General features: G+C 48.7%; 1 protein-coding gene across 1 annotated transcript in view; it reads right to left on the bottom strand.

Moving 5' to 3' along the window:
• LOC144489916 (forkhead-associated domain-containing protein 1-like) overlaps nt 1-15534 on the bottom strand; it is a gene marked incomplete at its 3' end in the record, with an annotated part of 45496 nt that overhangs the window by 16197 nt on the left and 13765 nt on the right. The window contains exons 6-11 of the mRNA XM_078207741.1: nt 12446-12569; nt 11279-11409; nt 9169-9246; nt 6444-6548; nt 3426-3533; nt 1060-1146 (exon numbers count right to left, since the gene is read on the bottom strand). Of these exons, the coding sequence (XP_078063867.1) occupies nt 1060-1146; nt 3426-3533; nt 6444-6548; nt 9169-9246; nt 11279-11409; nt 12446-12569 (633 nt within the window). The remainder of the gene's footprint in view (nt 1-1059; nt 1147-3425; nt 3534-6443; nt 6549-9168; nt 9247-11278; nt 11410-12445; nt 12570-15534) is intronic.

The raw sequence follows: 15534 nt of genomic DNA, 5'->3' as shown, positions 1-15534 counted from the left end.
CCTCAGTATTGCACTGGGCATGTCAGCCTGGGCTGTTATTCTGGAGGGTGGAATTTGAAGCCTCCACGTTCGGACTCAGGGCTACAAACAGAGCTGGAGCCTTCTCCATTTCTAACTGCAGATTGATTACAGATTGATTATGTGGATTGGTAAACGGGGATAGCGTGGGAGGCCTGGGTAGGATGCTTTTTTGGAGAGTCGGTGCAGGCTCGATGGCTTCTTTCTGCACTGTAGGGATTCTATGGTTCTGTGTTTAAGTGGTCACCGATGTGTTGGCCAGTTACGTGTATCGCAGATTACTGGACCAGGGGTCCCCTTGCGCTCCAAGATCTGATCTTTGGTTTGCAGGTGCAGCAGGTAATTAAGAAGGCAAATGGAATTTTGTCCTTCATTGCTGGAGGGATGGAGTTTAAAAACAGTGAGGTTATGTTGCAGCTGTATAAGGTGCTGGTGAGGCCACACCTGGAGTACTGTGTACAGTTTTGGTCTCCTTACTTGAGAAAGGATATACTGGCACTGGAAGGGGTGCAGAGGAGATTCACTAGGTTGATTCTGGAGTTGAGAGGGTTGGCTTATGAGGAGAGACTGAGTAGACTGGGGCTATACTCATTGGAATTGAGAAGAATGAGGAGAGATCTTATAGAAAGATTATGAAGGGAATAGATAAGATAGAAGCAGGAAGTTGTTTCCACTGGCAGATGAAACTAGAACTAGGGGACACAGCCTCAAAATAAGGAGGAGCAGATTGAGGACTAGGTTGAGGAGGAACTTCTTCACACAAAGGGTTGTGAATCTGTGGAATTCCTGCCCAGTGAAATAGTTGAGGCTCCCTCATTGAATGTTTTTAAGGCAAGGATAGATAAATTTTTGAACAGTAAAGGAGTTAAGGGTTATGGTGAGCAGGCGGGTAAGTGGAGCCGAGTCTCCGAAAAGATCAGCCATGATCTTATTGAATGGCGGAGCAGACTCGAGGGGCCAGATGGCCTACTCCTGCTCCTAGTTCTTATGATCTGGCCCTTTGTACAGCACTCAGCTGTTGCTAGAATAACAGGAACCCACCTGCTCATCTGAAAGGGCCTCCTTGGGAGAATGTACTCCTGGGGCAGAGTACGTAGTCTGTGTGATCCGACTTCGGAACCGTTCGAGCTGTACAAGTGTAACAGGATGTTTTAGGATGAAGTTGGAAGACATTAATTATTACATTATCACAGCTGAATTTCCAAGCAGATCTCTCCCTGATACAAGCACATTCTTCAATAAAAAGCAACTGAAAGCTCTCCTTCAAATGTTATTATTTCCGGTGGGAGCCTGGTAGCTTTGAGTTAGAAGATCGCAGAGTTCATGCTCTGCTCCCTACCAGAGCACACTATCTGTGCTGACACTGCTGTGGCACACACAGGGAGTGCCGCATTGCTGGAGGTGCCATCCTACAACTGAAGCATCAAACTGAGGTCCCTGTCTCCTGTAAAATGGTGTCTCACATGCACATTAATGATACACGGCAATCATAGAATCCTACAGTGCAATTCGGCCCATCGAGTCTGCACCGACCACAATCCCACCCAGGCCCTATCCCCATGACCCCATGCATTTACCCTAGTTAGTCCCCCTGACACTAAGGGGCAATTTAGCTGGCCCAATCCAATTAACCTGCACATCTTTGGACTGTGGGAGGAAACTGGAGCACTGTGCTCACCGTGGGATACTGCTATGTGAGAACTGGTGTAGGCCCACTCCCTCGGCTAAAGGGATTACACTCAACATAGGACATACAGCACAGAAACAGGCCTTTCGGCCCACCCAGTCTATGCTGCTGTTTACGCTCCATTTGAACCTCCTCCCCTCTTTCCTCATCCAAACCTACCATCCTAACTCTCTATTCCCTTCATTCTCATACACCAGTCTAGCTTCCCTGAAATGAATCGACACGATTCACCTCACACTCGCTGGGGGAGCGAATCCCACATTCTCAGCATTATTTGGGTGAAGAAGTTTCTCCTGAACTCCCCATCGGAATTCTCGGTGACCATCTCATGCTGGGGGCCTCTCGGTATTCTCTTCCTCACAAGAGGGTGCAAAACACTCAGCGATCTCAGGAGGCGTCATGTAAATGCAAACCTGCTTTCCCAATGGCGTGGCTGATTGGGCGACATCGGCTAGTCACATCCCAGATTTAATCACATGACTTCATTCACAAAGGTAACAGGAACTCAATGGAGGCTGACCCGGGTTGATGACTGTCTGGTAGCTGAGGTCCCGCTACACTCCCATGAGTCTTGCTGAGTGCTGATGCATATTGGCCAATAAGGAAACAGATTGCCCTTTCTACAAGGGTGACACTGGTAGGAGCTCGTGGGGACAATACAGGCAACACCCTGGGTTAGTATCTCATTTGAAGATGGCACCACCAACAATGCAACACCACCTCAGTACTGTGCGGCACCCTTGACTATGCGCTCAAGCTCTAAGGCGTACAAAAAGTGATAACAGCACCTTGCATTTATATAGCACCTGTAGTGTGGTAAAGCACCTCAAAGCTCTTCACAGAAATATTCTCAAACCAAATTGGGTATCAAGTTGAACAAAAGCTTGCTGAAAGAAGCAGGTGATATGGAGCATCTGAAAGGAAACAGAGAGAATCGAGCAGAGGGGTGTAGGGGAGGCGATTCCAGAGTTAGGACTTGGGCAGTTGGAGGCCTGGTCACCAATGGTGGAGCAATGAAAATCAGGAATGCTCAAGGAGGTCAGAACTAGAGGAGTCCAGATATCTGGGAGGTTTGTTGGGATGTTTTATTATGTCGAGGGTGCTATATAAATGCAAGTTGCTGTTTAGAGAGCTGGGGGCAGGTTAGAGGAAGAGGCCGCAGTGAGGCCATGAGAGGATCTGAACACAAAGAGTGAGAATTTTAAAGTCAAGGTGTTGCTGGAGTAGGAGCCTGTGCGGGTCTGCAGACACGGGGGGGGGGGCACAGGGAACACGGCGGGTACAGGGGACACAGCTGAGCCAGTGCAGGTCAGCAGGCACAAGGGGGCACAGGAGATGCAGCAAGCACGGGGTACAGGGGGCACAGGTTCCTGTGCCGGGTTAGGGTACAGGCAGCAGAGGTTTGGCTGTCAAAGTTTATGAAAGGCGTGAGGGTTGACCACACGAGCACCAAGCAGAAAATGACAGTGATTCAGTCAAGCGAGCTGATCATTCAACATCTTTGAGACACAGTGCTTCTCCTGAGCCAGAACCACCAGCTGAGGCAAGTTGGCACAATGGCGGCGCTCAGCACCCAGTCAGCCATTGGTTAATTGTACAGCATGACTCTCGGAGCCTCTCTCGCTCGGGCCTTTCCCAGTTGCTGGTCCAGTTCCGCGTGAGCTAGCTGTGAATCTGAGCTTGCAAGTCTCGGTCTAAACCCGGCAGCTTTCTCTCTAACCTTGGCTTGGGCCTGCTCCAGATCTACCCTCACCAGCCGCTCCCTTCGGCCCATCTCCTGAAGCAGCAGCCTGGTCCTCTCCAACTCGTCCTGGAGCTGCTCTTGGGCCTGGAAACAAAACCAACAGCATACTGAGTAACAAGAACAGAGAACGCTGGATCAACTCATCAGGTCTGGCAGCATCTGTGGTGAGAGAAACAGAGTTAACATTTCGAGTTTAAGTGACCCTGTTACAGCCATTGAGTAAGCTGGTACAGAACGAGCCAAGGAAAACAGGATCAGGAGCAGATGATACAAAGAAAGAGTCATAGAATCATAGAATCATAGAAACCCTACAGTGCAGAAGGAGGCCATTCGGCCCATCGAGTCTGCACCGACCACAATCCCACCCAGGCCCTACCCCCACATATTTTACCCGCTAATCCCTCTAACCCACGCATCCCAGGACACTAAGGGGCAATTTTTAACCTGGCCAATCAACCTAACCCGCACATCTTTGGACTGTGGGAGGAAACCGGAGCACCCGGAGGAAACCCACGCAGACACGAGGAGAATGTGCAAACTCCACACAGACAGTGACCCGAGCCGGGAATCGAACCCGGGACCCTGGAGCTGTGAAGCAGCAGTGCTAACCACTGTGCTACCGTGCCGCCTCAAGAGGGCAGCTCACCTCCTCAAGACCAATTAGGGATGGGCAACAAATGTGCGGCCTAGTGTGGCAATTGCCCCTTTCAGGGCAACACACCTAGCCAGCAACACCCACATCCTGGAAACGAATACAATAAAAGTCTTGATTTCCACACAAGCCTCATCGGGTTTGTCTCAAACACTTCACACATAAGAGGTTGTTTTGGAGTGCGTTCGTTATTGTTTTATAGACAACGAGATTTGGAACACAGAACAGCACAGCACAGGAACAGGCCCTTCGGCCCACGAGGTTGTGTTGAACATGACGCCAAATTAAACTAATCCCTTCCGTCTGCCCTTGGTTGAATAAACATAGAATCTATCGTGCAGGAGGAGGCCATTCAGCCGATCGAGTCTCCACTGACAAAAATCCCACCCAGGCCCTATCCCCGTAACCCCACATATTTACAGTCCTAATCCCCCTGACACTAAGGGACAATTTAGCATGGCCAATCCACCTAACCCGCACATCTTTGGAGTGTGGGAGGAAATGGGAGCACCCGGAGGAAACCCACGCAGACACGAGGAGAATGTGCAAACTCCACACAGTCAGTGACCCAAGGCCGGAATCGAACCCGGGTCCCTGGCGCTGTGAGGCAGCAGTGCTAACCACTGTGCCACCGTGCCACCCTTTCCCTTTATTTCTTGCTTACTCATGTGCTAATCTAAAAGCCCTTTAAACGCCCCTATTGTACCTGCCTCCACCACCACCATTCTTGGCAGCGTGTTCCAGACACCTGTCCATAAACCGCAATGAGGCGGCTGCCCACTCAATCTGCTTCTGGTCTTGACAGTTAAGGAATGTTGGCCAGGGCACCAGGAGAACTTGCTGTTCTTCTTCAAACACTGTCACGGTCTCATTAATACCCATCCGGGCCACCAGAACGGGTAGCCAGGAACTTGGCACAACCTCACATCCAGAATGCAGCACTTGCACCAGTGTGGCACTTCCACAGCACTGAGACCATAAGATATAGGAGCAGAATTAGGCCATTCGGCCCATCGAGTCTGCTCCGCCATTCAATCATGGCTGATAAGTTTCTCAACCCCATTCTCCCGCCTTTACCCCATAACTTTTGATCCCCTTACCAATCAAGACCCTATCTACCTCTGTCTTAAATACACGCAGTGACCTGGCCTCCACAGCCTTCTGTGGCAATGAATTCCACAGATTCACCACCCTCTGGCTGAAGAAATTCCTCCTCATCTCAAAATACAGGTCTGTGTGTGCATGTGCGTGCATGTATGTGCGTGTGTGTCTGCATGCATGTGTGTCTCTGTGTGTGTGTGTGTGTGTGTGTCTGTACCTTTAAGAGTTTGTTTTAATTCATGCTCACAGCCTTAGGTGATGTCATTGTTGGGAAGGAGAAAAAAACTGTGGGCAGGTCAGGTGACAGGGATTCATTTTCAGTTTCAGTTTGGAGCTGCAGGTTTAAGTTTTTCATTTTAGAAGGGACAGCGAGCTAAAAAGATGTGTTTTCCCTCTCTCCCTGTTGTTTTTGAAAATTCTGTTGGCTAGCTGAAAACAAGATCTTGTTTCCCTGCCATTGTTGGGGACTGGACCACTGGTGTTTGGGAAGCTTTCTTCAAACTGTTCTGAGTCTCAAGAGCATTTGACTGCAGAATTCAACTAACAGCCTCGATCCCAGTATCACGTGAGCATTAGTCTATGCTCTGTTGAACCTGTGAAAAGGGTCTTTTGTCTATGGGAGGTTTTGGTTTTGATTGGGACAGCTTATATATATTTGTTAAGGATTATACATAATCATGATTGTTTGTTTCTTGTTCGTAATTGATAAAAGTTCTTGCTAATTTTCTTACTATACATGTTAACCATATTCTTAAATAAACTTTGATAAAAGCTCCCCAGTGGGTCACTTGAATTATACCTGAAGTGGAACATCTCATGCTTCTCCTGGCCAAATTCAAAATGCAAAACTTATGATTCAGGCGGGTTTCATAAAACACTTTGGAGTTTCAACAATGTGCCTGTGTGTATGTGTGTGCATGCGTGTGTGAGTGTGCGTGCATGCGTGTGTGAGTCTGTGTGTGTGTGTGTGTGTGTTTGGTGTGTGCGTGTGTGTGTATATCTGTGTTGTGTGTGTGCATGTCTGTGTTTGGTGTGTGTGCCTGTCTATCTGTGCGTGTGTGCGGATATTGGGTGAGGATGGAATCTATCTCGATGGCATTCACTGTTCTGGCTCACACTTGGAGAATAGCCGTTTGGGTGTTAGGTTTTGGGGGGAAACCAATGCCTCTGGACCTGGCTTCCGGCAAGAGGCAGCACCTTTAGGGGAAGATATGGAATAAACCCGAGTCAGTGCTGCTTACCCGTTTCTCCTCACAGACGCTGCTCTTCAGGTCATGCTGCTGACTGCGGAGTTGCTTGACCTCTGACTCCAGCTCCTTCAGCCGACCCTCCAGTTGTTTTGCATTCTGACACAAACATAAAAGTGATGTTAATTTTCCCTCCTCCACCAATATTCTCTCATCCTTAATCAATTCTGCAGAATATCAGAAAGCGGAGACCGAGTGAAGGCCGTGTACCTCTTCAAAGAACTAAGAACAGTACAGCACAGGAACAGGCCCTTCAACCCTCCAAGTCTCTGCTGATCACGTTGTCCTATATAGACCAACTGCCTGTATCCCTCTATTCCCCGTTTGTCCATGTATCTATCCAGATAAGTCTCAAATGTGGCTAACGTGTCTGCCTCAACCACCTCACTTCGTGTAACATAGAAACATAGAAACCCTACAGTGCAGAAGGAGGCCATTCGGCCCATCGAGTCTGCACCGACCACAATCCTACCCAGGCCCTACCCCCACATATTTTACCCACTAATCCCTCTAACCTACGCATCTCAGGACTCTAAGGGACAATTTTTAACCTGGCCAATCAACCTAACCTGCACATCTTTGGACTGTGGGAGGAAACCGGAGCACCCGGAGGAAACCCACGCAGACACGAGGAGAATGTGCAAACTCCACACAGACAGTGACCCGAGCCAGGAATCGAACCCGGGACCCTGGAGCTGTGAAGCAGCAGTGCTAACCACTGTGCTACTGTGCCGCACTTGGCAGTGCATTCCAGGCCCCCCACCCTGTGTAAAAAATCCCCCCCCCCCACCTCCCCACACATCTCCACTGAACCTTTCCCCCCTTATCCTGAACTTGTGCCCCCTTGTAATTGTCATTTCTGCCCTGGGAAAAAGCTTCCAACTGTTCACCTTATCTACGCCCCTCATAATTTTATACACTTTGATCAGGTCGCCCCTCAGCCTCCATCTTCCCAGGGAGAACAATCCCAGTTCATTCAATCTCTCCTCATAGCTAATAGCCTCTATACCAGGCAACATCCTGGTAAACCTTTCCTGCACTCCCTCCAAAGCCACGACGTCCCTCTGGTAATGTGGTGACCAGAATTGGACACAGTATTCCAAATGTGACCTAACCAACGTTTTATACAACTGTAACATAATTTGCCAACTTTTATACTCGATGCCCCGTCTGATGAACACAAGCGTGCCATATGCCTTCTTCACCACCTTTTCGACCTGTGTTGCCACTTTTAAGGATCTGTGGACCTGTACTCCCAGATCTCTCTGTGCGTCTATGCTCCTGATGGTTCTGCCATTTATTTTTTAAGCTCCCATCTGAATTGGATCACCAAAATACATCACCTCATATTTGTCTGGATTAAATTCCATCTGCCATTTCTCCACCCAATTTTCCAATCTATCTATATCCTGCTGTATTCGCTGACAATCTTCATCACTATCCGCAACTCCAGCAACCTTAGTATCATCCGCAAACTTGCTAATCAGATCAGTTATGTTTTCTTCCAAGTCATTTTTATATATATATATATATACACATATAATATATATTACAAACAGCAGAGGTCCCAGCGCTGATCCCTGCGGAACACCACTAGTTACAGACCTCCATTCAGAAAAAACACCCTTCCACCGCTACCCTCTGTCTTCAATGGCCAAGATAAGTAGTCTCACAACACCAGGTTAAAGTCCAACAGGTTTATTTGGAATCACGAGCTTTTGGAGCGCTGTTCCTTCATCAGGTGAGTGCTATGGTCGTGACTTCTATGGCCAAACCAGTTCTGAATCCATCTAGCTAGTTCACCCCTGATCCCATGTGATTTAACCTTTTGCACCAGCCTGCCATGAGGGATCTTGTCAAAGGCCTTACTAAAGTCCATGTAGACAACATCCACAGCCCTTCCCTCATCAATCATTTTTGTCACATCCTCAAGAAACTCAATTAAATTAGTGAGACATGGCCTCCCTCGTACAAACCCATGCTGTCTGTTGCTAACAAGAGCTTCTTCATACCCACTCCCCCCTGTAGGCCGTATACAATCTACCCAATCGGGGACTGAACCGGTCCAGTTTACCTCCTTAGGGAATGTTCAGTGGAAACATCCAGAACATTTATCCATTCCCACATCTCCATTACTAAACCCTGGCCCGCGAGCTCCTCATCCACTGCTAACATTTTCCCCATCACCACCCCCCCTGACTTATACCCGTGAAGTATTTTAAACAATTTCCCACCTACTATCCCATTCCTAACCAGCAATTTATACAGCTCCTTTTTGAAATGCTAACTATCTAAACACCAAATGCTATTAATGGGAGCTTGGTCCATTTGTACCATCCTGTTAAAAATACCAGTTCCCTTTAAATCTACATCTGATTTGTGTGAGGACAGTGCGCTATTGATATATTTTATGTTTAAGGGGAATGTTTTAAGATAGTTTTTTTTCTACAGGTAGTCAGTATGTCTGGAAGGAATACATCTCAGATGCTGGGAGAGCAGGATTTTACTCATTTTAGCTATGTAGTTAAAATTTATTTATTAGTGTCACGTGTCATAGTGTCACACCCTGTAACGAGTTTCAATGAGATCACCTCTCAATCTTCAAAACTCCAGAGAATACAGCCCCAGTTTCCTCGGCCTTTCCTTGTAAGAGAGGAATGAGCAAATGAAGGTTAAAAACTCCCATGAGTTGGCAGTGCATGTTCCACGCTTCACTCACATGTCTGTGGGTCACCAGTTCCTTCTCCTTGACCATCAGCTCCTGCTGCTGATCCCGGGTTTCCCTCATTCTAGAAAACTGAACCAGAAAGGATTTTAATTAGATACTCAATGCAAAAGGATTTTTTTTAAAAATTCATTTTACGGGATGTGGGCATCATTGGACAGACCAGCATTTATTGCCCATCCCTAATTGCCCTTGGGAAGGTGGTGGTGAGCTGCCTTCTCGAACTTCTACAATCCCTGAGTTGTAGGTATACCCACAGTGCTGTTAGGGAAGGAGTTCCAGAATTTTGACCCAGTGACAGTGAAGGAACGACCGATATATTTCCAATTCAGGATGGATGAGTGGCTTGGATGGGAACCTCCAGGTGGTGGTGTTCCCAAGTATCTGCTGCCCTTGTCCTTCTAGATGGCAGTGGCTGTGGGTTTGGAAGGTGCTGCCTAAGGAGTAATGGTGAGTTCCTGCAGTGCATCTTGTAGATGGTACACACTGCTGCCACTGTTTGCCAGTGGTGGAGGGAGTGAATGTTTGTGAGAGGGATGCCAATCAAGTGGCTGCTTTGTCCTGGATGGCGTTGAGTTTCTTGAGTGTTGTTGGAGCTGCACCCATCCAGGCAAGCGGGGAGGATTCCATCACACTCCTGACTTGTGCTTTGTAGATGGTGGACAGACTTTGGGAGTCGGGAGGTGAGTTACTAATGACAGGATTCCTCACCTCTGACCTGCTCTGGTAGCCACAGTGTTAATATAGCCAGTCCAGAAGATCCCAGTTCAGTTTCTGGTCAATAATAACCCCCAAGATGTTGATAGTGGGGAATTCAATGGTAATGCCATTAAACGTCAAGGGGGCAATGGTTAGATTTTCTCTTGTGGGAGATGGTCATTGTTTGGTGCTTGTGTGGCATAAATGTTACTTTTAATGATTCAGGGTCACATTCTCAAGAGAAAACAGCTTCAAACATTCAGGCCTGTGCTGAGAACGCCAGTGTTCTCCCGAGGGCCAAACTCGTTTATCCAGTGACTGAGCCACAGAGGACAAGATGGATCACACTCAATCTTGGGTCTGAGCTGAATTCGCTGACCACAGTAGGGGAAGCAACAGAGGAGTGAGAACTTGCCTCAGTGCCTCTGGTTTGCTTTACATAAGATCATAAGGAATAGAAGAGGAGTGTAGGCCCTCAAGCCTGCTCTGCCACTCAGTAATGTTATGGCCATTCTTCTGCTTCAAATCACTTCACCATTTAAATTCAGATCCCCCCCTTTCCTTCCCTGGGCTGAAAGATGGCAGATGGAGTTTAATCCGGACAAATGTGAGGTGATGCGATTTGGAAGGTCTACTGCAGAAGGAAAGTAAACGGTAGAGCCCTTAGAAATGTGAGCATACAGACGGATCTCGGCGTGCAGATCCACAGTTCCCTGAAGGTGACAACTCAGGTGAACAAGGTGGTCAGGAAGGCGTATGGCTTGCTGGCCTTCATTGGTCGGAGCGTTGAGTATAGGAATTGGAAAATCATGTTGCAGCTGTATAAGACTTTGGTTAGGCCGCATTTGGAGTATTTGCATATGATTCTGGTCACCACACTACTGGAAGGATGTTGATGCATTGGAAAGGGTGCAGAAGAGATTTACCAGGATGTTGCCTGGTTTGGAGGATATGGACTATGAAGAAAAGTTGAACAAAGTTGGATTGTTTTCATTGGAACGTCGATGGATGAGAGGGGACCTGATAGAGGTTTACAAGATTATGACAGGCTTGGATAGAGTGGGTAGTCAGGGTCTTTTTCCCAGGCTCAAAGGGTCAATTACTGGGGGCATAGGTTGAAAGTGAGAGGAGGAAAGTTTAAAAGAGATGTAAGGGGCAAGTTTTTCACACAGAGGGTGGTGAATGCGTGGAACACGTTGCCGGAGGAGGTGGTGGAAGCAGATTCTATAACAACATTCAAGAGGCATCTGGATAGATACATGAATAGGCAGGGAATAGAGAGATATGGACCATGTAGAGGCAAGAAAATATTAGATTAGAGAAACATCGATGTCAGCACAGACTTGGTGGGCCAAAGGGCCTGTTCCTGGGCTGTACTGCCCACTGTTCCTTCTCCAGGGCCTACCTTGGCCGACATGGCTGCCAACTGACCATCCTTGTCTCGGATTTCTTTCCTCAGTCTCTCTTCCTCGGCGTTTACCCGCAGTATTTGTTGGTCTTTGGCTGTGATCTCGCGCTGTAAGCTGGTCACCAGCCCTGTCCAAGGATCAACAGAACAAGGGTCAGGACTGTTGGGAACAGAATTTTCTCCCCAGTGCACCTGTGACTAATGCCTCTCTGTCCCAGGCCAAGTGAGGCCTCTTTGGCCTCCAGTGGAAACCACGGCAACGGGCTGTTAAAAGGAGTTGCCCAGTTCTTCCTCACCTCAGTCAGTGGCAAGGATGCCTGTCCAAAGCTGCGGGTCCTCGTTAGGATGTTAATGTTGGGTCTGGATGGTATCAGTTGGGGCCTGACTGCAGCCTGGGAGGGAAGTGGCAGTGAGCCCCCTGTCAGGGTCAAAGCAGCAGTGAAGCGGCAAGGAGCCCCATGTGAAAGCTTTGCCCTTCCTCGCTGTGATCTCACCCGGCTCAACAACCTCCCCGACCCCAACTAATCCCGATCACGGGAACCCTGCGGCCAATCCTGCTGTTGTCCGTGATTGGATGGGTTCCGGGCCCCACATTCTCTTTGCTTCCTGATCACCCCACAGCTGGAATGGGCGGGAAGCAGCCCTGTGGCACTGAACTGCCCAAAGTGTAACCACAGCTGAATTTATTACCCACCCCCTCCGGGCACTGACCCCACTCCCCCCCCCCTCCCCCACCCCCGGCACTGACCCACCCCCCCCCCCACTAACCTCCCCCCCCCACCCCCAGCACTGACCAACCCCCCCCCCCCCCCCACCCCCGGCACTGACCCACCAACCCCCGCCCCCCCACCCCCGGCACTGACCCACCACCCCCCCCCCCCCCACCCCCGGCACTGACCCACCGCCCCCGATCCCCGGCCCCGCCCCCCCCCCCCCCCCCGCCACCCACCCCCGGAACTGACCCCCCCCACCCCCGGCACTGACCCACCCCATTAGCCCCCTCTCCCCCCCTCCGGCACTGACCCACCCCCAGCACTGACCCACCCCATTAACCCTTCCCGGCAGCTACCCACCCCATTAACCCCCCTGGCACTAGCCTGGTGTATGTCCCTCTCTGTCACGGACTGAGTGTTTCCTGGTCGGTGTACCGCACTGTCCTCTTACCTGTGATAATATCATTGTCCTTCTTCAGCTTTTCAATTTCACTTTTCAGTTTAGTGATCTCCAGATCTCTCTCGGTCAGCGAATGCCGCATCACCTCACTGGAGCCCTTCTGAAGCTTGGCAATCTTTAACCACAGAGGCAACGCGATTATCCAGCATCTTATAACAGCACCAGCCTCACACGACACAATTTCAATTCAGCTTACAACCAAATCAGAGAGACCGGGACATGCCAGCAGAGCTGGACTTACACACTGTGCCCGGGAACAGGGCCTGATCAACGGCGGGGGGAGGCGGAGAGATGCCCTGTGTGAGTGGGGCCTTTTCCTGTCAGATGGGCACCTGTGTAGAGTCTGTGAGTGGGGTCAGCGCCTCACAGTCTGATCCCCTGGTCTAGGTGTACCCTCCAGACCACATCACTGAATAAAATGAAGCCGGTTATTTTCCAAAGGCTGTTTGTGGGAACTTGTTGCGTAGATTGCCTGAAGTATTTCAGATACAGCTTGTAAAAACCGCTCAGAAAGAAGGCTATTCCTGGGCACAGTGATTTACAAGTTGATTAAATGAGACCCACATTTTCCATGTTAGTGCAACATTATGAAATTCAGAGTTGGATTTCCTGGCCATAGCTCTCTCTCTCTCTGACCGTTCCTCCATCCCTCTTTCTCACTCTCTCTTTCTGTCTGTGTCTCTCATTATATCATTATGGGTGGCACAGTGGTTAGCACTGCTGCCAGGGACCCTGGGTTCGATTCCCGGCTTGGGTCACCGTCTGTGTGGAGTTTGCACATTTCTCTGCGTGGGTTTCCTCCGGGGGTGCTCTGGTTTCCTCCCACAGTCCAAAGATGTGCGGGATTTTCCGGTCTTGGGGCGAGCGTAGCTGGAAAATCCCGCCCTGTATATCCACATTGTTGCGGGCTGTGGAAGGAATGAGCTGTTTGACTGGGGTCTGTTCTTGTAAGCGAGCGTGTGTGTGTGGAGCCTGCGAATGTTTTCTGCTTCGAGATATTAATGTTGCAGTAATGCTGGTATTCTGATTAATGAATATCCCGCAGACAATATATTACTGAAACAGTTTGATCTGAAAATATAATCATGGCTGTCTGTAGAAGCTGTGTGCAATTTGCCTGCGATAATATTTTAAGTATAACTTATGCGTAGTTATGCTACAGTTGGACAGTGGGTATAAATCTGCGGCTGGAAACAGACTCAATTTCAATTCTGTTTCAGTATTATGTGGTCCCTGGGGGTATGAGGTGGAGGGTGGTGGTGGTGTGAGGTCCTTTCGTCATACCCCGACTGCCACCAGCTGTTCAGATGTTAACAACTCGGCGCCAGAATAATTCGCAGGCCGGAAAGATTTTATTTAATTTCGGAGCAAACTCCAGAAAATGCCCGTGAGGCTGCGGCTGAAGGTAAAAAGTACTTTATACTGTCGTTCACCTGCCGAGAAGTCATATTGGAAAAGTATGATTTTTGGCTGTTCAAGCTAAATAATTGATTTTCCGCAATATACTTCTCACCTATTTCTCGGTAGGCCCGATGGACAATTGCTGCGTTGGTAAGGTCTTAAATTCCAGTTAGCACAAAAGCAGTCGCTATTCCAGCTTCTCATTAGCTTGGTGTCCTGGTTGGATCTATTCAAGCCGTCTATTCCATCCACATCTCTCTCCCTCCCCTTCCCAATCTCCCTCTCTCCATCATTCCAGCGATTCAAGATGGCGCCGGTGCGAGGCGACTTCTTGCGAGCTGTCCCCAGCATACCCTCTAATTTTATCTTTTACTCTCATTCTATGATTTTAAAACTTTACTCGAACTCTTATAAACTCTCTAACAATGCGAAGTTGATCTTTCTCTACACCCTAGCTATGACTGTAACACTACATTCTGCACCCTCTCCTTTCCTTCTCCCCTATGTACTCTATGAGCAGTATGCTTTATCTGTATATCGCGCAAGAAACAATACTTGAAACAAATACAAGAAACAAATACTTGAAACAATACAAGAAACAAAACAATACAGTGACCTACGCATCCCAATACATGTGACAATAATAAATCAAATCAAATCCTTCTCCCCTATGTACTCTATGAACGGTATGCTTTGTCTGTATAGCGCACGAGAAACAATACTTTTCACTGCATCCCAATACATGTGTCAATAATAAATCAAATAAAATCCTACTCTCTATCCTGAGGATTGCTTTTTTTTCTTATTTAAATTTTAAATTTAGATAGGCGACACGCAGGAATGTAATGTGTTGTTATTTTAAGTGATGGAGCGTAGGGGAGAATTTTTCCCATTTCCCATTTCCTTCCAGCTCTCTGCGTGTCCACGCGTGTTGTGGTCTGTGGAGGGAGGTGTCCCGTTTGACTGGGGCCTGTTCTTGTCAATGAAAACCCGTGTACAGTCCGTGAGCGTCAGGCTTGAGATGTTCGGGCTGCAGTAATGTTCGTCGCTCTGATATTCTGATCAATGAATACCCCTCAGATAATATTACTGAAAAGGTTTTACCTGAATATCTTTTTGTGGCTGTTTGTGGGAAACCTGTTGTGTGCATCTTCCCTACTGAGGTTCCTACATACTAACGGCGAGCTTGTTGTGGTGTGTGGTGGGGTGGGGGAGGGTTTTGGGTGTACAGGGGTTAGTCTGAGGAGTCGAGGGATCTCTTCAACCCAGGCTAAACCCATCTCTCTTTCTCTCACCTATCTTTTGAAATGAACAGTTAAATTTTCATACATCATAGAATCCTACAGTGCAGAAGGAGGTCATTCAGCCCATCGAGTCTGCACCTACAACAATCCCACCCAGGCCCTATCCCGGCGGCCCCACATATTTGCCCTGCTAACCTACGCATCCCGGGACACTAAGAGGCAATTTTAGCATGGCCAATCAACCTGACCCGCACATCTTTGGACTGTGGAAGGAAACCGGAGCACCCGGAGGAAACCCACGCAGACACGGCGTGGGGGAACGTGCAAACTCCACACAGACAGTGACCCAAGCCGGGAATCGAACCCGGGTCTCTGGAGCTGTGAGGCAGCAGTGCTAACCACTGTACCACCTTGCCACCCATGTCAAAAATAAAC

The sequence above is a fragment of the Mustelus asterias genome, unplaced genomic scaffold, assembly GCF_964213995.1.
Source record: "Mustelus asterias unplaced genomic scaffold, sMusAst1.hap1.1 HAP1_SCAFFOLD_2669, whole genome shotgun sequence".
Lineage (NCBI taxonomy): Eukaryota > Metazoa > Chordata > Chondrichthyes > Carcharhiniformes > Triakidae > Mustelus > Mustelus asterias.
This window is presented reverse-complemented; position numbering and strand designations above follow the sequence as displayed.